Genomic DNA, 24,632 nt, shown 5'->3' with positions numbered 1-24,632 from the left:
AGACGTGGAAGTGAGATGGATGCAAAACGTTCAGTTGTGAACACAGCTCAAACAGAGTTATTACTAACGCACCAGAAATCACAACTGGTCCCCCGGAGCAAAACTGGTGCCAGAATTATGTTGTTCAGCAACCAAGCTGGGACTGTCTGTAACTCATTCCCAAATCCTCAGTCTCACTCAGGAGTGTTTTCTCCAGTGATAAGGCTTCATCAGGAAACACAGCTGGATGGAGGAAGGAAATTCTGAGAAGCAAAAAAATAAAATAAAATAGTGGGGGTTCGAGGAAGTTCAACCAGATAGGAACTAATGGAATTTGTTTTTCTGTCTCACCGGCTCCCAGTGTACCTAAGCGAGAAAAATCAGAGGGAAAGTGGGGGCAAGAGAAAAGAAGAAAAGCCTGGCAGCTCTTACCCTACAAAACAGGTCCTCACTGCACATCTCCAGAGAGCATCATAATTACAATTCAATATTTTCGATCACTTACTCTCCCTGGGAAAAACTACAGACGTTTCCAATTTAATTCCACTCCCAAGCCCAGCCATTGTCTTCTTCCCCCCCAGTTTTTGTTTTAATTAAAAAAGTCCCTGTATAGTTTATTAAGGAAGTTTTAGCTGGACACGTGATTTATCAACATTTTTATAAAGCGTCTTTGTGTATAACATTCAGGAGAATTAAAGCTTGTGAGTGCCTAACATCAGTAACACATATCCCAACGCCATCCAAACAACAGCTTTAACTAGTACCTTGCTTTTATTACTTCTGGAGAAACTCCATTCAGCCCTTAGGGGCAAATAGAATTTCCTTCCATATTCTTTGCAATTCCACTCTTTTGCAATCTTTACTGTCCTCTAGCCAATTCCCTTTCAGTTGATAACACAGATAATCCAAATTTCAACATCCTCACTTGCTGCAGCAGTGTCAGTGTGACACAAGAGTAAAGATCCATTAGCCAGACCAGTCACTGGCTACTGAGACAGTTAAGAAGTGAGTCTGAAATCTGCTTCCCAATTAGGGCATCACAGAGCAATCCAGCAAAAAATGTCTCCTGACAAAGACTTGTAGGTCAAGATCATAAAATGACTGTTAACGAGCATACAGCAAAGACTGAATATGACTTACTGGGACCACATCTCTCAGACACAGCTGATTTGCTGAGACACCAGCAGCTCAGAGGGGATGCATTTTTGAGAAGGACTTCAGAGAAGGAAGGGTTATTTTGTAGGGTCAGGGTTCTCACCATGTAACTTAGCCATGAGTCCTTCCACTAGTTTCCACATTACTGGGTATCACCTTTTTCCCCTCTCCTTCTCCTAATCCTTATTAACAGTTTGGTATAACACCAACAAACTGTGCAGCACAGGACCACAGTGCTGAAGTTTATCAATGTAACACCACTGCCAAGATCTACAGCACTATAAGCCACTGCTGCATAACAAAAAGCTCAAAGGCAGAAGGTATAACATCTCTTAGGAGCAAGAGAAGCCCTGCAACCCACAGATGAAAAACTTGCCCGTAACACCATCAGACAATGGCCTATGACCTTAATCCTCTGTAAATGTTGGTGCCTCTGATGCCTAGAGAACTGCAATTGCTTACCCAGCTGAGTCTGTTTATAGCACAAGAATTTCGTTATTCCAAGACGTTCTCATCTCCCACTCTATTAATGATCCACTTTATCCAGTCACAGAATTTCTTTGCTACATTTGATCTTACAACTGAACTGGAGACCTCCAGAGGTCTCCTCCAGTCTCTGTCCTGTGATTCTATGAAAAGCAATTCCTGCATGCTCCCATGAAAATATACCCAAGTCCTGATCTTGGTTAGAAATAACTGGAAATTTGGGAAAGAGAACTATATCTTGGGTCAGAAAGTCAAGGGTTGAGAGCTGAGGACAGATCATCCAGTCCAAATCTGATCTGAATGCTTCTCTAACTTAATCTCTGGTGGGGGGAAAAAAATAGAACCTAAATACCTTAGAAAAAGACTTGAAGATAGGATTTCATGCTACAAGACTGGATTTTATATATCATCTCAGTTGCACATACAGCATGGAACATGTAATTGGACTTACTGACAGTAGCAGTTCTAGCACCTACGAAGGAAGTTGTCCTCATATACTTTGAGCAAGGACAGCAGCATACAGCTGTTATCAGCTGTCACAGGGGCTGCAATTATAGGTCACCACAACCTACCACAGCCTGAAGGCATACCTCAGGGCTCTGACGGACACCAGAACTCTTCCTATATTATTTCTGTACAGGAACAGATAGAAACAACTTGCTTCCAAGAGAACGACAGCACTTTCCTGCTCCTAGTGTGCTCTGTGTCACCTTTAGGTAATACCCAGAGTCTGGGGATTTCAAGAACAGAATGCAAACAAACACAGGGAACAGCACTGCAAATCCTCATGGGGCAGTTCCATTTCTGCCACCTTAAGGACCAGGCTCTAGAATGTGATCGAAAGGGTAGAGAGAGTTCATGGGTGCAACAAAATGAAATTGCTCAGAGCTGGAGGGCCTGAGCAATGAGTTTTTGTTCTGTGCAAACTCCACAGATCTCTGATCCATGAAGGGAAAAAAAAAAAAGCAATTGTGCTCTCCCTGTGGCTGCTTAGCAGCAGACGGTAGCCAGAAGACAACAATGCAGCCCCAAATCATATTACCTCCTGCCTACATTTGCATGTGGAAATCTGGCCACTGATCAGGGAACAGCCTGTGACTTTTTGCCAGAACCCTGAAACATTAGCTTAGTGTTCAGCGAAGTTAAAAAGGAAACGTGCACAACAGTAGCCATCACCCACTGCTGGCTATAATACCACTATATTGGTTAAGGAATTAGCACCAACTTACATGCCCCTCACAACAAAAAGATGTTTTCTCTTCATGCTCCACAAAATAAATATATGGAAAAATACAAGTGGTTACTGCCTTAGCCACAGCAACTGTCCTCCTCCACTGATTTGCACTAAAACTCTGTTTTTCTCATTTCATAGTGATTATACTGTGATGGAATAAGGCAAATTTATCTGATGAATTGAAAAGGTTCTGATGGTGCACATGTACTTACAGCATTTGAGACCTCTACCAGCTCTCATGAAGTCCCAAAATGCATGTATCGAGACAGTAATAAGTTAACACTGGTTCTGTTGTGGCTGATGGACTCTTCCCAAGCTCTTACCTTTCAAGTCAAACCACATCACTTGTAATAAAGGTTTGTACTATTATTCACAGTGGCAGACAAGACAGCACAGTTACTCTTGATTTGCTAATGTCTCTTCTACCCTCCTTGTTTAATTAGCTGCTCTATCTGTCACTTTAAAACCTACAGCACATTCTCTGAAATCATAGCATAATGGAATAGCAGCAAGACCAAGCCCTAACCTAATAACTTAACCCAAGATATCCACTGGAAATATTTTGCATTTTACACTAGGTGGTCTTTCTGGTGAAGAATCACAATTTGTTTTTCTTAAGTCCCCTTGTTACTGATGCACTGACAGTTGGACTAGCTTATTTTAGTGATCTTTTCCAACCTTCATAATTCTGTGCTTCGTTCCATCCCTTTACAGAACAACTGCAAACACCTTCCTAGTTTTGCTACTACCCAAGATCTCTTAACACACCTGCCCTCTATTCCTCCCTTCCCAAATTCCACAGTGGCCAACAGCAAAGTCACAGAACAATTTTCAAGAGTACTGCAGAACAAGCAAGGGGGTATTCTGGAAACTTCCATTTTAATTGTCCTGGTCCCATCTTTCCCTCTAGCATCAAGAGATCACAGAGACCTCTGAACCAACAGCACAATCCTCACAGCATATTCATCTGTGCTTTTCCAGATGTTACCTTTTCCAAAGAACACTTGTGGACACATCAGTAGAGTCCCAGGGTAAGCCTGTTTTTCATACGCTGACCCAGCAGGCCTATTCTCTGTGAGTGCAAAATGCTAACAAATGAAAGGAAAAAAATACTACCAAAAACCTCAATCCCATCACACAAAGCTGGGGAAGCCTTCTCCTTAGATATCTCCCATTGTTCAAAGAGGAGTGTGAACTTCTGCAGGTGCTCAACCTTCCCCAGTTCTTGTGAAAATATGGGCAGTTTGCTGAGATGGTCCAATTTCATTTCAGGTATTTATGCGACTTTGAGATGAAGGGAAAGATTTATCTGCTTTGCAGTGTCTATTGCCTAAGAAGTGCAAGCTAAAAACAACGAATATTCCTAACTAATTGCATAGACATTACATCATCACAATTCATACAAAAATATCTTATATACATTCATATTTTCTAGTGGTTCGGAGCATGGCCCTCCACCTGCAGCCTTCACAAAGAAGCAAGAGTGATTCTACTTACACAGGAGCCCTTGCTTTTGATAAGCACGTGGTAATCTCATGAACAGAAAGACATTTATCTATTCTAATGTTAAGACATAAGCAAAGAAACAAAAGAAAGGTGAAGCCCTCTTGTTTACCTGTGCTTTCATACTCTTCTGTCGCTTCCCAAATATGCAGGACAGATCATCCTCACTGCGCAACGACAGATCCTTACCTGGAAGGAGGGGAAAAAAAAAGCACAATCTTCTCATCTGGAGACAACAGGTACATTTTGATAAAGAACTGTAACCTTCAAATTTAAAGAAATTCTTTTTGGATGTGCAAAAAAATCAAGAGTAGTATGTTACAGACACTAAGTGAAAGTTGCCCAAGGCTCACACATAACTACAAGATGTGTATGTGTGGGTGGGGAAAGGCTGGTGAGGAGACAAGCACTGCCTGCTAGCAAAAGTCTATAGGAAAATATGTGTAACATGAACTTGTTATCTCCCACCTGACTTTGTAATTGGCATGGCAAGATGAGGGAAGCAGCCTGTTCTACTCTAAAGGGGAAGGAGAGTTGTATTCTCCTGCACACAAGAAAGTAGAAGGTGAAACTGCATATCTTGGGACCCTAAAGAGAATTTCCTATCTCTGTCTGAATTAGGGGATGGCACCCCCTAAATATACCAAATACCCCATCTTTACTCAGTGGTGGCTTTTCTTTGACTCATGACAATGCTTTTGAAAAGCAAATCCTCCATCTCTGCAACTCACTACATTGCCCCAACTTAAAATAATTTCAAGTGTGAAGTAAAGATCTGAGTTTCAGTATTCCCACTATTCCCATCTGAGTGTCAGACATGAATCAGATGGGTGCGATACAAAATCCTGAGAGGCCAGCAAAAGTTGGGCTGATCCCACAGTGCAGTTGTCTACAGCTTGTGTCCTAAGATTATTTATTGGGAAAGAAGTTAGAAAAAGTTAAAGATGGGCTAACAGGCCTGAGTCTGCTTGGCTCTTACCTTACTGCTCGATTGCCAGATTTCAAAATCATCAACCTCAAAACCAAACTAAATGCTTGTAACAAACAAGAGAAAAATGTGACTGTTCCACCTGTTTTCTTCTCTCAAGCTCCTCAACTGCTAACAGAGGGTAAGCAGACACATCAACACAGGGGAGAAAGCATAACGCAACTTCTTGTAACGTGAGACCACTGTGTAGCCTTCAGATGTCCTTACCCAAGCAAGCTAGATGAGGCTGGTGCCAGCTTCCAACTTCACCTAGATCATGGTTTTGAACAACGGGCATATAGTTTGGGGCAAAGAAGGCATGGAAAAGAAGCACAGAGTGAGACAAGGGGTACCAGAAATGTATCAGCCCCTCTTCTTGCTTTCTATAATAAAAACCCTACTTAGCTGACTGTCCACATCTTTTGCAGCATCACAGTGGACCAACTAACTAGAAAAGCACTTGAAATTACTCTCTTAATCTCATGTTAGCATAGATATCCCAGATTCAAGCACGACAGTTAGGACTGTGAGCACTGCCTATGCTCCTCCAGCAGCAAGGCTCTAGAACAGCACCAGAAACTTTTGATGGTTGCTGCTCTCTTCTGCTTTTGTGTAAACTTGTTTTGTTTAGTCTGAAAGGAAGCAGGATCAGACTTTAACAACAAGGGCCACAACATCAGCCTTTCCCAAATAACTTCTCTTCTTTCCCTGAAAAAAAAGGAATTTCCCTGTTTTAGACCACAGAGGGTACAGTCAAGCAGGGACCTACCCCTTATTTAAGCACTGCAGCCAAACAAATAAGGGCTATTGTTAAAAGCCTTGCTCTGAATTTTACAGACTCTAAAGACATTTCTTTTTTCTTCTATATTTAGCAAAAGGTTAAATCCAAATCAAAATAAATCCTCTTTGCAAATCCTCAAGCAGGCCATGGTCTCTGTACTTGAAGACCTGAACTACTTAAATTGTTTAATGTCATAAAGTGGCAGGGTCAAGTTAGAACACTTGACTTCCAGGCTGAATTCTTTCATCACAAAAACAGATTTCCAATATCAGAATTTGGCTTCCATTCAGAAGTCAATTACCTGTTTTAGCAGAGGCATTTGTTAACAAAAAAACATTATATGGAGCTTTAAGTTTAATCAATTAGCCATTAGTGGAAACTGAGCCTAGCCATATACTGAGCCACATCTATACACATGGGTGTGTGAAAGGGGAACACTACCAACAGAGAAATACAGCAAGTGATTGAACAGTGACCAAGAGCAGCAGACAAGTTTGGCTAAAATCATCACTGTAACACAGAAGAAAACCACCAAACCCCACAAGCTTTTGATACAAGATTTTCTGGCCTCCAATCGCTGTCCTAATTCACCCAATAAAGTATATAATAGATCTAAGAGGGCTTTCCTCTTCCTGCGTTCAGATTTAATCTGATCACTGATCTTATCCACATGATCTCTTAGCAAGGGTTATTGGAGATTGCAGTGGATAGTGCAGCACAGATAACTTGGTCACCACCTCTCTGTCCAGCCCTCCTCCCATAAACACAGCTGAGAATATTCATTGTTCCTTAGTCAGCTGATGGTTCCTACAGATAGGAATTGATTTATTCAGCAATATCACCCTACAGCCATCTAAAATCGTCCAAAACAAAGAGGAATACTGTACTATACCTTTAAGCAGGTTGCTGCAAGGGGTATTTCTAAACCACCATTCTACTTGTCCTATATAGACTACACAAAATAACAGATCAGTTGGACAGGTTTTACTAATCTTAGTTACAGATTAAGAAATAAAATTTCCTCTCACCTTTTGCAAACTTCATATAATGGACACGCTTCTTAGAGGATTTTGATTTTTCCTCAAGATTAAATGTCTTCTTCTGATTAGTCACTGAGGATTCTTAAAGGAAAAAAAAAACAACGCACGTTCAAACCCTATTAGAAAAACAACACTGTATTTAACTTTCTCTTTCAAAACAACTTATCACTGAAGGAAGCACAGCAACCTTTCTCCGAGACATGTTAGTGCGTGACTTTTTGCCACAGCCCCTTCCATCCCCATTTCCAATCTAGTGTAACTTGAATAGGCAGATATGGGTACTGCAGATCAAAAGCAAAAGCTCATTTAGCACCATTTCCATGGTAAGAAGAGACTAATAAGTCAGGGTCAATTGTGATGTTTGTTACAAATTATTTCCAGTCCCAGCATCTGAGAAAGCTCTAAGAAACTGAAAAATAAGACCCTGAATCTGAATGGACAAAACCAGACACACACACACAAAAAAAAGACATAATACCAAACAGGCTTTACAAATCTAACACTACTTAATGTGCCCTATCCAATAACCCCATGCAAAGAAACGAAACAGTGGCAGATCTTTATCAACCCTAAGGCCAGCAAATGCTGCCATGTGTATTATTTAATTCTGCCAGCTTTCAGAAGAGGGGCTGCATCTGAACTGCCCACTGGGAACAGTCTCTGAGGTCAGGTCCAAATTCATTAGGAGTTGCTTAAGATAAAGCGTTGGTTTGCACAGGTCAAAAGCATGTGAAGAATTAGCCTAACTATTTAACAGTACAAAGTTTCTGTGCCCTGGGAGGTTACCCTGTTGCTACAGACACACTCTTTGAATCCATGAGCCTGTTAATTTACAGAATTACCTCAGAAGGAGGTAGCCTGCAATCTGGTAACAACCACTTTGTTGGTGCTGTCCTGAAGGGAAATAGGCACTGCAGGATTCTGTGCTCCAGCATGACAGAAAAGGCTACTCAAGGTGAGGTGGTGGGTTTTTTTTTCTGCCAATGGTAATTGGGATGGGTAGAGAAATCAACCCATACCCTGAGGGTCACGTTGAATCACCATTTTCATACCATCCCACTCCCAAAAGCTCTGTAGCCCAAGCTTTTCTGACACTAGAATTCCACCTAAGTAATGCCACCCGATGATAAGAGTCATTGACCTAAAAATGAAATCCATGGCTTGCAGTGGGAGAGTTTACTACCAGAAAGCAACCTCAGATCTACTCTTAAATTTACACATAAACATTCATGAGAGAAGGAAAGACTAGAAGCTTCAGTTTTAGATGGAATCTGCAGTCAATTTGAAAATCCCCAATAAAAGGGACTATGGGGAAAGTAAGTACAGCTGACCATAGATGAGGCATTCTGAGTCTGCTCTCTGATTCACTTGTACTAAAAGGAACATAACAGGCCAAAGGATTTCCACAGGAGCTTCCTTCAGCACTTCATTCTTACAGCAGAAGGGGCAGCAGCACCCCCTTGTGCCTTCCAGAAGGAATTTCACTACTGAGCTTAGAAACATGCTGGCACTGACAACAGAGGAATAGGTACATCCCTGTGTCTCCCTGTGTGCTTTTTGAAGTAATTTAGTGACAGTAATAAGAGTCGTGGTATTTCTAGAGCAAATCTGATACAGACAAATATTCCGAAGCACATGACAGACACGGCCAGCATGCTTACACCAATTTACAGGTGGGAGAGGGACTCAGACATTATCACTCAGTAATTCCTGGCTTTTCTGTTGGGTTAAGAGCTCCTTCCTCATAGGTGCTCAGTTAGTGAAAGAAGAAAGCTGAAACTATGTAGATAAAGGGTATTTGAATGTTGGCAGACTAACCACCAAAGGGCCCTTCCCTCCCAGTCTCTAATTGCAATCCAGCTCTGGCAACTACACCATTTAAGAACAATGAAGGTTTTCAGCTGACTTTTAATGCAATTTGAAACTGGATGATGGCCAGCAGTGTAACATTTGATCCTGAAGCACAGCTGCGGGCACAGTTATCTGGATGAGTTCTGCCAATTTAAACAATTGCCAAAAAAGCAAGTTTCTGAGCAATGTTTACAGCCTGCAGATCACTAAATGTGATTCTGACCAGGACTTTTCAACTTGCACCCAAGTTTGTGTTCAGCAATTGAAATCTCTTGTCCAAGAAGACCAAAGAAAAATAGCAGTACAACAGGGAGAAAGAGGGTTTAGGGGACCGTTCTGCATTGGTACAAATGACCCACAGTATACAGCACAGGTTTAGGAACAAGACAGCCTTGCTCAATGAACCTGCCTCTCTGCTGACTCACTGTGTCCCTGGGCAAGTCACTTCAGCTCTCTGCTCATCAGTTTGCAGGTTTCCCACCAGTTACACCTAAATGATCTCCTCATGGCTCAAGTTGGAACTTGGGTAGGATTTAGATATAAAGGAAGACAGGAACTTTTGGAATTTCCCTATGATACTCTGTTCTGTCTCTTAAGAACTTTCACTTCAGCAGCTAGTGCTGTGTGGCCTTAGACCAATGCACAAGGGGATACAGCAATTAAAATTTTAGGGCATTAGGTTCAGAATTTTAACATTCATTCCCTTGATTGAAACCAAGTTGAAGCCTTTTTAACTGATTTTCCTGCTCTTCATCTTACCCTTCCTCTTCTAGAAATCCTTCTGTCCTAAGAATGAATTACGAGCATGTGCAGCTGGGTCCAAAACAGGCTGCTGCATCCAAACACAATCCCTTGGTTTAACAACACTCCACAGAGTTGCTGGGATGTATAATCAGAGTTTGAGACATACCAGTCCAAAGGAGAGATAAGACAACAGCCTGAATTCCTTCTGTAAGCTCACACCTGCCAGCCTAGCATTACTGCATTTCTAGAAGCCGGGGCCTGACTGTCAAAGCTTGTCAAGATTAAAACAACTTTATAAATAACCCTATGGGGAAAGTTATGTAGTTTTCCCATTCGTTTGCTCTATATTAGGGCTACAAAAACCACATTATATGACACTCAAAACAGAGATGCATAACTCTGAACCAATAGCTTCTGAAGCACTGATGTAGCGCATCCCTGCAAGAGGTTCCTCCATGTCACAGTCTCAGATAAAATACCCAGGTTTGATGCTTTCTTTCCCCATCAAAAAGCCTTTAATTGAGGTTAAAACAATCTACTGAGATCTATGCATCTAATCAAAGTTGAGCGTGGGCATGGACAGCAACATATCCTTCAAATCCCACTGATTTGGGGCCAGAAGGAGGAGAAGTGTGCCTCAGCATGGATACTATTAATAGCCCAAAGGACTGGGCCTCAACTACCCTTGTAAGACAGATAATGGAAACTCTGCTAAGCTTCCAACACCTGACTGAGCAAAGCATGAACCTACCTGTTTCACCCTGCCCATGGCAATCATTCAGTTCAGCCAGGAGCTGGTTGAAGTCATCCTGATGAGCAATCCAGTTGTCCTGTAAATATCCCCACATGAATACAAGGCAACAGTTTCCAGACGGAACAGAAGTTTCGCTACAGCAGGTATTAAAAAAAACAATGCTCTCTAAGAAGTAACTTAATTACATACACTGGATTCTTAGTGGGAGGGACCCCCTGAAGCTCCACAGGTGGCAAATACCAACAACAGCTTGCTACAGTTACTCCAAAGTGCAGAACTGATAAGGGTTGTGTTTGTAAGCTTTTAAACAATACTGAGCTGCTGTTGGCTCCACACGTCCCAGACAGTGTAAGATGTTTTCAACAGCAGGCAGGAAATACTAGTATGATTTTCCAGCAGTTCCTTAAGTTGCTGATTCTGAGACAAGGACCTTTAGAAGCACATTCTGCTCTCCCTACAGGTACCTGAACGCCAGTCAGTAAGGTGACTGCATCAGGAAGAGGGAAAGAAAACACAGAACTAAGCTGGGTAGAAGATGTGTGGAGAAAGCATTTCCACAATTTAGAGCAAAAGCTCTCTGAATAGCTCTGAGAATTCACTGTAACTTTCCCAAATAGATATTTATTCCCCAACCACTGAACAGAGCCTAACTATATTCCAGCTCAAGAGTCTCAAGAGAAGTCCACATAGGTGCATGCTGCCACCAGGAGTGACAAAAGACTTTGCCAACATCCCATTACAAAACTAGTGTCTTACCTGAAAAGGAAGCTATATCCCCTTATCTGGGTTTAGCACTCACCTCACACTTGATGGAAGCTCCTAAACCCAGCGTGTTGTTTTTCACTTGAACCTTGATATGCTCTGTATTCCCTTGCTCGTGAGCTCCAAGACCCTAATGAGGATTGAAGGGTAAAAATGTAAAGGTATTCCTGCAGTGACTAAGCAACTAGAGCTGCTGTACTGAAGACATTTTGCAATGAAATATAGCAAGAAACCACAAGTTACTATTTATTCACTTGCCTGCAACTGAATTCATTCACGAGCATTAGCATACATGAGGTATTAAGTATTTTTAATTTACTACTTAAGCCTCCAGCAAAATACCATAAACACTAAAATAACATCATTAAGCAGTAGGTGACTAATCAGGAAGCCACCTGACATTCCTAGGCAAGTCCAAAGTGTTTACAATTTTAAAACAAGACACTACACAAAAAGAACATGCCTCTCACCAATACCACCTCTGCCATTGCAAAGACAGTTGTGTAACAGCTACAAGACAGATGCCTCATGGAACTCAAAAAGCAGAATTAATTTATATTAAAGCTGGTGAGGGGAAGTGGAAGGATCAGACTGGAGCTAGCAGGTCGTTAGGAACTTTTCCCATCTCATTTACACTACAATTTGGTGAAACTACAGGGGCAAACAAATGTTGGTTTTGTCTGTCCTTATTAAATGTAAGCATTTCGACCTGGGAAACAATCTCCAGGCCCAGTGTTATATTTCTTAACTGTACAACCCAGAAAAAAAAACCAAACAAGGCATTTTGTTTTGAACATCACTCTTGCTATCTGTCTGCTTTTCTCCCCTATCCCAATCAGTTACAAATCAGATTGCAACAAATATGTACGTATGGGTCTGATGGAGTAGTGGAATGAAGTCCTGTGGATAAAGCCTGTGCCTATGCAGTATGTGATGCAATGAGGAACATTTGAATAAGGCTGCTGCTGCCACAGACCCTGCAGCTTTCTTTTTAGGTCAGTGGGGTGGAAGATTTGCCCTGAAGCTTCTGCTAACAAAAGAGTAGGGAAACAAGCAGAACACCTGGCTACACATCCCAACCTGACCCAATTCCAGTACAACTAATAACAGGACTAACGTAATCAGCTTAATTTCAGAGCACAGATGGGCTTTTGCCCATTAATTTGATCAAACTATGGCTCCATTTGTCTGAGTTTGTAGCAGAAGAGTCATAAATCCCTCTAGTACAACTCTAACTGTTGTAGAAGATCAAATAGCTCATGTGGGAAACTTAATTGTCATGAAATGGGGTGGAATGACAGAGAACACCACAAGACCTTCCTTCATACTCTAACACAATGTGCTCTCATCAGAAAAGGCAATAACTATGCCGAGAGGAACTGGCAGCTTGAATAATTATCGGTACTCTTTCTACTCTGGTTCACATACCTATTTTAGTCTTACTCATACAAAACAACCACACATACAACTTGAGATAGCAGTGCTCAGTCCCAGTTCCTTGATTTCAGCAGCCTCTGAATCAAGTATCACTGTTCATCATCTGTGAAATTAAAGGTAAGCAGAAGCCAGATCTGTATGCACTATGATGCCAACTGAGGCAACAGCAGTAGGCTAAACTGAGAAATCCAATGGTAGCCTTATTTTTCCTCACTCTTGAGTTTTAATACATTCACAGAATTGAGAACACCCCTAATTTTGTTCATTTTAAAAGGCAGTGGAGCAGATCTAGGAGAAGAATTAAATAAAGAGTGTGGGACAGGTCCTGCGTGTTTGCTTCACTAAATATGCTTGATATACAGGCACAAATCACAGCTTTGCTGAAGCACCTTTGTGGAAGTTAAACTGCTTTTAAGTGGCAGCAGAAAAGTCTACAGCTGTCTACACTGACCTGGAGATTATTCTTAGAACCAGCAGCCAGTCACCTCACAGCACAGGTACGTGCTGGATCTGGGAAGGAATACAGCTCATGTACCACTGCATTTTGTACAAAGATCAGAAGTAACCTTTAAAAACAGATGAAAGACTAAAGCAGATCCTGTTGCTTCTTTCACGAGCAGAAACAGCCAGGAAGAGAACTGAGGGCATGAAAGCAACTTAAAGCCTTGTCTAAACGTCACTTGATTTAATGTTATCTTGTCAAAGAGAGGAGAGAAAAGCTGCAAAGACAAAAGGAAGCAAGTATCTGCATGAGCAACTACAGAAATCTAACACTGCTCAAACTCTGTGATCTTAGCAGGCTTATGAGAATCAACCAAATAAGAACACCACAGCTGTTTTAAACACTGGGACTAAGATCACCCCAGAAGCCCTCTACCCCTCAACTTTTTTGTTTCTTTTCTTAAAGCATTTTTAGTTCAGGAACAGACACAATCCTTCAGCTACACAGCTCTCCTGACCATACCTTTCCTTTGGACCAGCCCATCTTTTCCAGCATCTTCTGTCCAAATTTAGATTCATCTTTACTCCAGGCACTGTTTCGTGGATCTACGGACCACTTCTGTCTTCTACGGGCTAGGAGAGAAAGGAAAAAACTCAAAAGATGCTCCATCTACATTTCCACAGTGTTCCAAGTATTTAGTCAACTCAAGAAAAGCTCTTCAATCCAAAAAAAAGACCAGAACCTATGTGACAACAACCACATTTTTGAAGTTTAACTTTACTGAATGCAATACTAGAAAATAAACTAAAAAAATGCTTTTAATACAAAAAAAAATGCCTAAGTAAGACATCATAGAATCATATCATAGAGTGGTTTTGGGTTGGAAGGGTCCCCTAAGATCACATAGTTCCAACCCTCTGCTCTAGGCACAGACACCTCCCTCTGCACCAGGTTGCTCACCCCAATCCAGTCTGGCCCTGAGTGCTTCAAGGGAGGGGTCCACAACCTCACTGTGCAGCCTGTTCCAGCATCTCACCACCCTCACAGTAAAGAATTTCTTCCTGATACTTAGCCTAAACCTGCCCTCTTTCAGTTTAAAGCCATTTCCCCTTGTCCTGTCTATGGAAATGGCTATGGAAGTTATCATCCCTGAGGATGGGCTGCAATCCAGCAAAGATATTGAAGATTACAACTTAAGCACAAAGGCCTAAATTCCACCTTTATTCCAACTTTGTTTTACACCTGGTTTCAACATGAAACCCATAGAAGATGGGATTTCAGTGCTAGCTTTCCCAGTACTGAACAGGTGTCCATTGGCCATCCTTCATCTTCTCCAGGAGTTTTAAGATTTGCTATCATTAACAAAAGCCAAAACAGAAGTTTGGAGAAACTGAGCTGCAGAGTACAAATTAGTGTGATTTCAGCTTTTTCATCTGCTGCAAAATGGTTTCTTCAGAAACTGAAAAGTCACTGGAAACTACCAGAGGTGCTAAGAGATCAACCTAGAATCAAGGCTCTCTTGTCCTATGTATACCACTAATTAAACTACAGTCCCCCGGGCCCCTGTGCGTGAGCGTGTCTGCACCATCAGGAATAGCTGCTTTGAAACCAAGGAAGAAGAGTTAGCACTGTTAACCAGTCACTAAGTGTGCACCTGAACATATGCAGGAAGAGAACAGAAATAAACAAGGCAAAGAATGGGAGGCAGGAAGATTACAGACTTCATTAAACAAGATGGGAAACGGCGGATCAAAAATGACCGATTAACCCAAGGCCACTGAGAGTCAGCAAGAAGCCAAGCCCACTGGGGCACTTTCAACATAATCAGGAAATCATCTCTTCCTAAAATGCAACGCTTGGGATTCAGGCCAGAGGGAGAGAATATTACAGGTATGTTCTACTCATTGGCTGGCTGGTCTTGGTTCAGAACTAACACTGGCAGAACGTAGGCTGGTAGTGTTTCTTAAAGTACTTTCAAAGCTCAAAGTAAGTGCTGTGAGGCAGACCCACAAAACATAACAGTCTGATAAAGAATTTCATAAAAGCTCAAACAGCCCATAAAAAGATTTTATGGCATTTTAAATGACTTAGTGCTGTGAGAGGAGTCCTAAAGCACTTGATTAGTTCACTTCTCTAAGGGAAAACTTTGGCCAGAACCATCCACCACACGTCCTGTCTGGGGAGGTGCGAGGGCAGACTGATTTCAAACAGACCCAAGCAAATACACGTTCCCTGCTGTGCCTCTGAGGTCAAATGTTCTTGTTCCCTCAGGCAGAGTTCACTCTTTTATTGACATGTTTCAAACACTGAGTTAGGAATCCAGGACAATTAACGTGTTCTGTCATCTTCCCTCACCCAAGATGCATCGTTAAGGACTCCACTTTTTATCCATTTATGGGAAAGAATGTTTGTTTTTTTTCACATCTAGCTATAACATTTTCAGCCTGCTCATCTTCTGTAGTGCTGCCCACCACCACCCAGGTGGTGACTCTGCAAAACCCAGAACATTAAATTCAACACAACCCTTACTGTTGTAAAGCCACTGTGTGCATCTTAGGACTTACGTGCACAGCAGAGGTAATCTGTGTCAGCTGAACGTGTGAATTTAAACTAAATTTCAAACTGAATTGTTTGATGCAGTTCAACTAATCCACTTTAAATATTAACGTCTATTAATTCTCCTGAATACCCATCTGTGGAGAAACCCTAAGATGTTTTACTCCCAGGAGGGCCCTGGCAACAAAACACAATGGCACCTAACACAGAGATTTCTAAAGCTTGAAACATTCACCAGATCTTCCTTTTCTCAGCAGCTTCAATCTGTGAATTTCCAATCCTGTAGCTACTCTTCTGGGATTAATCCTCATGCTTTTGCCAGGTCAACATGCACGTTTTCATGTACGGTAAGCTACATGTAAGCAGCTTCCTCTACTTTCCTACCTCTTTAAAATATATTAAGAAAGCCTATATTAAGCCTTATATAAAGCCTATTAAGCCTATAGAAAGCCTTATATATTAAAATATATAAGAAAGCCAAGACCACCTCTGTGCCACGCAGTGCACCCACCAGATTATATCCAAAATGTTTGTTTCACCAAGCATGGAAGGAAGCAACCTGATAGCTTCCAGCTATAAAATTCAATACTGAGCACAGATGTCCTGAGCTGTTCTCAGAGTGATGCTTGAGATGGTATCACAATTTTGGGTGAGCAGCACCATCCAGTGGAGAAATGTGACATTTCTTCAGATACTTCACCCAGATACCCATTCTCATATCAGCCAACAAACCCTCCTGCCAAGACTAATTCTGTGCCCAGAGCATTAAAAGCTATTTCTGAACGTTCCCTATCAGCTCAGACCTAAAACACAGTTATAGGTCCACAGCATCACAGAGGCTGAAGACCTCCTTCTTGTCCTGCCATGGGGTCCCACCAGTGAAGTTATTTCAAGCCCCTGACATGCACTGCTTTCACAGTAAAACACGTTAACTCCATCTCTCTTTTAGGATGAATATTAATAGCAGCATCCAAACTCGATCCAGCACTGCAAGCAAGGTACACATGCGTGTAACACAGCTTCAAAACTTCAGTCAAAGGTGATGGGCAAAAGCAACTCCACAGAGGTGGCTCTCAGCAACTAGACTCGTTTTTCACAGCAACTGATTTAAGAATTTATTACATACATAAGTGATCTTAACTACTGAATTGCTACTGAAACTGGAACCATTGAATCATTTGAGTTTGAAGGGAACTTTTAAGGCCATGCAGTCCAACTCTCCTGCAGTGGGACACCCACAGCTCCATCAGCACTCACAGCCCCATCCAGCCTGACCTTGGCTGTCTGCAGGGTGGAGCACCACTGCTTCTCTAGGCAATCTGTGCCAGTGCTTAAATGCCCAATTAAATTTTTGAAAACTTGTACCAACAAAGTCTACAACTAAAACAACCCAAAAATTACATACCTAAGTGTAATTTTATTTCCCTCCATTCACACCCACACCTTCCAGTGGGAATCAGATTTCCCTGATCATTCATTATAACAAAGTCCATCTTTTCTACAGACAAGCTAATCTGTTACACCTTCTACTTCCATGTCAAGGGTGTCCTGACACAACAGAATTGTAGGGGTTGGAAGAGACCTCCAGAGATCATTGAGTCCAACCCCTCTGCCAAAGCAGCTCCCAGCCCAGGTTGCTCAGGTAGGCATCCAGGCGGGTCTTGAACGTCTCTGGAACCTCCAGCACCTCTGTGTGCAGCTCCAGTGCTCTGTCACTGCACTGTAAAGAAGTTCCCATACACATTTGTGCATAACATCCTATACATCAGTTGGTGGCCATTTCCCTTCATCCTATCACCACACACTGTTGAAAAGAGTCCAGTCTCGTTCCTTTGCCACAAAGCTTACTGGAAACACCTAAGGATATAGAATTATAGACTCATAGAATGTTTGGGTTGGAAGGGACTTTAAAGCCCATCCACCCTCAATCCCTGCTGTGGGCTGGATGCCCCTGCCAGCTCAGGCTGTCCAGAGCACATTCATGGCTTTGGGCACCTCTAGAGATGGGGCACCCATAGCTCTGGGCAGCAGTGCCAGTGCCTCTCTGCTCTCTGAGTAAAGAATTTCCTCCTAATGTCTAACCTAAGTCTCTCCTCTCATAGCTTAAAGCCATTCCCCCTCTTCCTATCGCTATCAGACTGCGTTAAAAAAAGTCAGTCCCTCTCCTGCTTGAACTCCCCTCAAATACTGGAATGAATGAATAATTCACAAATAAAAACACGAATATTAATTACTCAGAGATACATCAGCCCTATGTCCCCAACAAAAAAGAATTATAACTCAGTTTATTCTTCCTACTTACATACGGTTTTATACTTGCTAATAGGACTATTTCACAGCTACACCTCCCGAGCTTTGAAGAGAAGGCGGCAAAAGCACTTTAAGTCTTCTCGGGGCTGCTCAGCCCGCAGCTGGGGGGCTCAGGGGGCCCCACTGCGGCCGTAAATCCCCGCAGGCAATACGAGGGGACGGAGCTCTGCTCCGCGCTGCCCGGAGCGGCCCAGGAGCACCGCGCACAGCCGCTGCACTGGGCAGTGCCGGATCCCTGCCACAGGTAACAGAGAGCAGCGGGGACTCCTCCCTGGGGACCCTTTTCCCAGCCCTCAGCTCAGGCTCTGGAAGCAAGAAGCCGAGCGAAGCTGAGCAAACCCTGCCCGCTCCCCCCGCCACCACCTCAGCGCCGCACTCACGCTCCGCCAGCATCGCCATCTTGGGGGCCTTCCTCTGCGCGGCGCGCGCGACGGCCACGCCGCCCGCTTCGATCCAACCGCCACCTGTTTATTTTATTTTTAATTCATATATATTTTTTTCCCCCTCTAAAATCCTGAGCAAGATATAAACGCGTGTCTCCGATTCATCCCCAAGCTGCTTTTCGTATTTCCTTGCGGACAGGCACTGACTTAAACAGCCCCACCCCCCCCTAAACGAGGCTGAGGATCACGTGACAGCCCTCGGCGCGCGGGGTTACGGGCGGTCATCGCTGTGCTTTGCTCCTCCCACACTCGTTGTGCTGTGGTACTTTGAGATGAACCCCAATGCTCCGGTGGTTCTCGTCTTACCTTTAAAAGCTCCGTCTGCGATCAGTTTTATACAGTCCGAGAGTGAGCACGTACCCTCAAGCGTTTGCTTGGAGCGAGTTGAGCAGTGTTTCGTTCGTTCATGATTTCTGGTGGCTTTTTTGGGGGTTGCTCTTCCGTTGTTTCTTCTCTTATTTGCCCAAAACAAGAATCTGGATCTGGAAAAGGTTCCCCCAGCCCACCTTGCCCTGCCCACATCCCTCAGTGCCATGTCCCCGCGGTTCTGGAGCACCCCCAGGGACGGTGACCCCACCACCTCCCTTTGCAGCACCGCCCTTTATGAGATGAAATCGTTCCTAATATCCAAAGTGAACCCCCCAGCACAACTTAAAGCCCTTAAATCTTTCCTTAAATCTTTATTGATGTTACCTGGGATCAGAGGCTGATCCCCTCCTCCCCTCCTTACAGGACCTGTGGGGAGCAATGAGGTCTCCCCTGAGCTCCTCTTCTCCAGGCTGACCCATCCCAGCTCACTCAGCTGCTCCCCATAACACTTGTGCTCCAGACCCCTTACCAGCTTCATTGCCCTTCTCTGGACAAAGTACTCAAGGTGTAAGTGTTGTTCTTGAGTCTCTCTGGTGTCTCTCAACTTAGAGTCACCTTTGTAAATGTACTGTCTGCATACTCTGCAACTTAAGTCGGATCATTAATGAGAGTATTGAATCCTACCAGGCTCACAGCAAGTTGCCCACAACTCTCTTTCTTCATCATCATAGAATTATCATCATAGAATGGGCTGGGTTGAAAAGAACCTCAAAGATCTTCGAGTTTCAACCCCCTGCTGTTGGCAGGGCCACCAACCACTAGAGCAGGCTGCCCAGAGCCACATCCAGCCTTGCCTTGGATGCCTCCAGGGATGGGGCATCACAACCTGTTTGGGCAACCTGTTCCAGTGCATCACTACTCTCTGAGTGGAAAAGTTCCTCCTAACATCTAACCTAAATCTCCCCTGTCTTAGCTCAAAACCATTCCCCCTCATCCTATCACTATCGACTCATGTAAACAGTCCTTCCATCCTTGCAATTGGATGGTGACAAGATTGGAGCTTCCCCCATTCTGCTTTTCTTAATACTCTGCCTCTGTGCTTTTTCATTTAGATTGCATTTTCCTCTCTTAGTAAGAAAAGTTAGATTTATATGATGAGGCTTGTTCTTGGCAAATCTGTAAACTCACAGATAGCTTTGTCAATGCTCTTTTTCAGTAGTTTGCGTTCAGTTTCTATTAACCTGCCTGCCCCAGTTCCTCCTTCAAAAAGAGGTATCAAGTTAGTCCTCTGATAGTTTTCTAGGCCCACATTTAGCCTTCAGAAATTCTCAGTGTGTGTGCTCTCACCAGACTTTTCTATCAGTTCTCTAAGTAGTTTCAGGTCATGTTTGTCAGGCTTGACTGATTGGAAAACAAATAAATACTTTCCAATCCTTCACCACCTGAGACAGAGATCTTTTCCTTTTGCCTCCCTTGTTAATTGTGTTAGCCACTTGATTGCATCTAATCAATGTAGTGAAGACTGAGTGGATGAATCACCTTCTGAGTTCTCTCTTCTCTGTGTAGAGGATTAGCCTTGCCTTTGCACTTTCTCCTACACCCGCTGTGTTAAAGTTATGCTTCTGCTGTTTATATCTCATTCAGTATTTTTGCTTATCTCATTTTGTCTCTTATGCTCATATGATATATGCTTTTAAAAATTTGGCCTTACGTTTTGTTGTGTCCTTGTGGCTTGCAGGTGGGTGTTACACACTTATGTACTTCTTAGTGTCATGTCAATGAATAACTGTCTTTAATTCATAGACCAGGCTCCTAAGAGTCTGCCTGCTAATTCTGAGCTTACTGGGGATTACCTCTATCACATCTATCAGTTTTATTTGGCTCCTCTACTTTGCAGCCTTAGGAAGAAGAATCACAGAATTGTAGGGGTTGGAAGGGACCTCCAGAGATCATCCTCTTTTGCACCTGAAAAACAAACAAACAAAAAACACCTCTCACTTAAAGTTTTCCTCTTGTAAGAAATTCCTGGTAAACAGAATCAATTCTTGTAAGCCCCCCTGCCTTTTTTCCCCTGTCCTAACAGAATTCATATGCACCAGAGATCTGTCTAGGACAGGGACAGCCTCATTTCCCCAAACTCCCTACTTTAGCAAACTGTGCATTCGTGAGTGCCAGGCCCAGGGACACTGGGCACAACCTGGAACCTAGGAGCTCCCCCTGCCCAGTCGAAGCACTGTATCTCTGTATCTGAGACTTGTGATGTATCCTTATCCCCATTGTACTTCTATCTGTGTTTCCCTAAAAAAATATATTCCTGTCCACAGTAATAGCCATTTCTATGTATTATCCCTTTAATGTCCCTTTTAAACCAATTAAATTGTGATATCATCCATGCATTTAGTGTTCAGTTCCATGAGCTATTTTACGTCAGACAAATTCTGCTTCCGTTTTTAATTCTGGAGAGGTGTAAGTCTCTTAAGTGAGAGAACTGGTGTAATATATGATTGCTCCAATAGATAGCAGCATTACACACATCTGAGTGAGCTTCACTGTGCTCTAAAGGCATTGCTCACAGTGCAAGACTGGAAGAAATTTCTATTAAACGATGACTTAATGGTTGAGCTTTATTGCTCATTTGTTTTTGAAACAATATTTGACTGCATCAGTGTATGTTTGCTTCCGAAACTGTTATTCCCTTGCTTGCTATGAATCAAAGCTTAACAAATACATGAGACCTCCTTTAATTACTGCTGCCTGTGTTTAAATTGCAGTAGGCTCAAGGTCAAGGTCCACGTTATTCTGTACAGATGTAGGCACAGATATCACAAGCTTGAGGTTCTGATACTAAAAATGTTTAATTACATTTAAACATGCAGAAGGGCAGGGAAATTGGGGACAAAAGGGGAAGGTTTAATCTGAAAGCGAGTACTGCATTTCACAGTTGTATGCATGAGTAAAAGCTGGCTTCACAGAATGGGAAAAATGTATGCATTTATGTATATATACTATCTTCTAAGAGAAATGACAGCTGATATGGATGGTTACAGCCCTCTGTAATATATAAATATCCTGAAGTCCTGTTTTCTGTGTGCTTGGAGTGGTTGAAGTGTAGCTCTTCACTGAAAAAGTGATTAAGATTCCTGGCGGGCATTACATTCAGAGTTCTCCACTGATTCCTCCCAAGGGTCTTACTTGAAAAGAGGTGTTTCCCCACAGCCAGCACTGCAAAGATCATTTAGGGCTCAGAGGTTGAGCAGGGTATTTTCCTTCTGGCACACATTACTGATCATACAGCGGCTGCAGCCTGTGCTGTGCTGTCAGCATCAGCTCCAAAGTCCCCACAGGCTTTGGGGAATTCCTTTGATGCCACTTTCAGGTTGAAGTGCCTGGGACTTAGGGAGAGATCCAACTGGGATGAACAGAGCCAACAACACAGAGAAAATTAAAATAGCATATAAAAGGAGGAGGCTTGCATACACATCTGAGCCTGATTTCCATCTTGCTGGTCCTATCCCCTTCCACCCAGAGGAGATTCCTGGGAGGAAGGAGAGAGACTTGTCCCAGCTAATGAGCAGCTCCTATGCCTGGCAGAAAGGCAGCCACGAGCACTGGCAATGAGCTCATGACACAGATTGCTCTGCTCCAGCCTGAGGACACAGAAGTGGACTCCACAAACGTGTTGTAACCCTTTTGGAGTTGATGTAGATGCAGCAGGCATGTGGAGATGTGGTTTGAGGCCCCTAACACTAAACCTCAATGCATTCTTGTTTTCAAATGGGTAAAGAACCAAAATAAGTCAACCCTCCCATTTTTCTCCATTCTCCAAAAGTGCCCCAACAGAAAGGGAGATGTGAGGAGAGAGAGGAGAGGCTGCCAAAAGAAAGAAAAAAAGAAAGAAAAGTGGCAAAAAGGAGCAGGAAAGCAAGTAAAGAAATAAGATGTGAATCCTGGCTGTGCAACAGGTCATTTGTGAGGCAAATCAGCCTCTGCTGTGTGATAATAGCCTGAGGCCAGGCTGGAAATGCTTATTGAGCGAGTCCTGGGAGAGGTGTGATGGAAGCACTGGGGACAAGGAGTGCCTGGAGACCTTAAAACAAAAAGACAGGTTTGATTTAGGACAATGATTGGAGAGAACACGCGGATTAGGGGTGAGCTCTGGTATAAAGCTGCATTAGCGGAGCAGAGAAGCCACCCATCAAGTGCTAGGCGGGGAGCAGGAGATTAACAACGTCTGACCCGTGGAGCAAAAGATGTCAGAACGAGTGCCTGCAGCCAGGAGACGAGGGGTTCAAAGAACAGCCACTGGGGCAGGCGAAGAGCAGAAAAAGGCTCGAGGCAGGGGTGATGCTGCCAGGAACGCTGCCAGTGAAGAGTTCAGCAGCAGCGTGCCTGGAAGAGAAGGATGGAGGTCGTGTGGGCAAAGGAGGCAGCTAAACTCCAGATGTTTTTCTTTCTATCCCATAAATATATCATTTTTCTAATTATTGCTACTGCGGTTATTTCGTCAACCTGGATCTTATGGGATGTGAGACTGAAGTCTTGTTGTAGGCGGTTTGTTATTTGAAGAAAGAAAGAAGGTAGGCAGCAGATGAGAGAGGCAGATGAGAGATTTTAGAGGAGGAAACTGAGGCAGGAGCATGATGTAAAAGTCAAGGAGCTAACAGTTTGCATTTATTGTGGAGGCATTTTAAAATATAAAGGATTCCTAAAGAGCTGAATGATACTGAGAGATTGAATTTAAAACAATGGGCAAATAGTGAAGGTTTTTTGTTATTACTTGAGTTTTGGTGGTCAGAATTCCTAGCTGGACCACACTGAGTATGGGCTGGAATCATATCTATGAACTGTGAATATGCTAGGGTGAGGCCAGGCACCAGAGGGTCCTGAATGGACCAGTCCAAAGGAGGAATTTGGGAAGCCAAAGAGCTGGAGCCAGCAGAACCCAAGGGCAAGGCCAGTTGCAATTAAGAGGTAGAATGAAATGAGGATCCCTAGGACATAAGCTGCAGCTCAGTGCTTGGGAAAAGCCAAAAAAATAGGTCATAGAATCATAGAGGTTGGAAAAGACCTCCAAGATCATCAAGTCCTGCTGCCAGCCCATCCCCATCGTGCCCACTAACCACATCTGTCAGAGACATCTCCACTATTCTTGGAAAACCTCCAGAGACAGTGACTTCACCACCTCCGTGGGCAGCCTGTGCCACTGCAGCACCACTCTTTCTGAGAAGAAATTGTTCCTAATATCCAAACTGAACCTCCCCTGGCACAATTTGAGTGTACTGCTTCTCATCCTATCACTGAGACTGGCCCCCACCTCACTACAACCTTCTTTCAGGAGTTGTATGGAGTGATGAGGTCTCCTCTGAGCCTCCTCTTCTCTGGTCTGACCCATCCCAGTGCCCTCAGGTACTCAGAAAGATCCTTCACCACATTCATTGCCCTAAAGATAAGAAGAGGCAGGGTCAGAAAACAGAAAAGAACTGGATGACCAGACAGGAGATAAGACTGAAGCTGGAAGTCAAGATGTGGAGCAGAACTGCACAACCCTGAGTGAATATTCAGTGCAGTTTAACAGTGCAGATTTGATGGTAGGAAGAGAGGTCTGACTTGGAGGCTTGTAACTAGCGTAGAGCTCAGACTGGAAATCTTGAGAAATGTCATGAGACAGCCTTTGAATCACTAAACACTGTAATGAGAGAAGGAGGACAGCAATGGAGCCAAAGAATCGTAGCTGAGTTACCTTGGCTGCAGACCCTGAGAAAGCATTGCAGTTCTTACCTAAGCAATTCAGTATTTGGCCACTGGAGGATAGCAGAGAGGTGGAAGCCCACCTACATAGCTTGCTGGGTACAATTCTCAACAAAGAAACCTCATAGCTC

At 43.2% G+C, this 24,632-nt stretch overlaps 1 protein-coding gene across 1 annotated transcript in view; it reads right to left on the bottom strand.

Moving 5' to 3' along the window:
• The window catches only part of PINX1 (PIN2 (TERF1) interacting telomerase inhibitor 1), a 59,153-nt gene extending 40,713 nt beyond the window's left edge, over nt 1-18,440 (bottom strand). Inside the window, exons 1-6 of the mRNA XM_065730526.1 lie at nt 18,382-18,440; nt 13,658-13,767; nt 11,294-11,386; nt 10,492-10,570; nt 7,134-7,226; nt 4,470-4,546 (exon numbers count right to left, since the gene is read on the bottom strand). Coding sequence (XP_065586598.1) covers nt 4,470-4,546; nt 7,134-7,226; nt 10,492-10,570; nt 11,294-11,386; nt 13,658-13,767; nt 18,382-18,400 — 471 coding nt within the window. The 5' untranslated portion in view covers nt 18,401-18,440. The remainder of the gene's footprint in view (nt 1-4,469; nt 4,547-7,133; nt 7,227-10,491; nt 10,571-11,293; nt 11,387-13,657; nt 13,768-18,381) is intronic.
• Between the last annotated feature and the right edge of the window lie 6,192 nt (nt 18,441-24,632).

This window comes from Cyrtonyx montezumae, unplaced genomic scaffold, assembly GCF_038088225.1.
Source record: "Cyrtonyx montezumae isolate F1298 unplaced genomic scaffold, pur_monq_1.0 scaffold_13, whole genome shotgun sequence".
In the NCBI taxonomy this organism is placed as follows: Eukaryota; Metazoa; Chordata; class Aves; order Galliformes; family Odontophoridae; genus Cyrtonyx; species Cyrtonyx montezumae.
The sequence above is the reverse complement of the archived record's forward strand: the minus strand, read 5'-3'. Positions and strand labels throughout refer to the sequence as shown.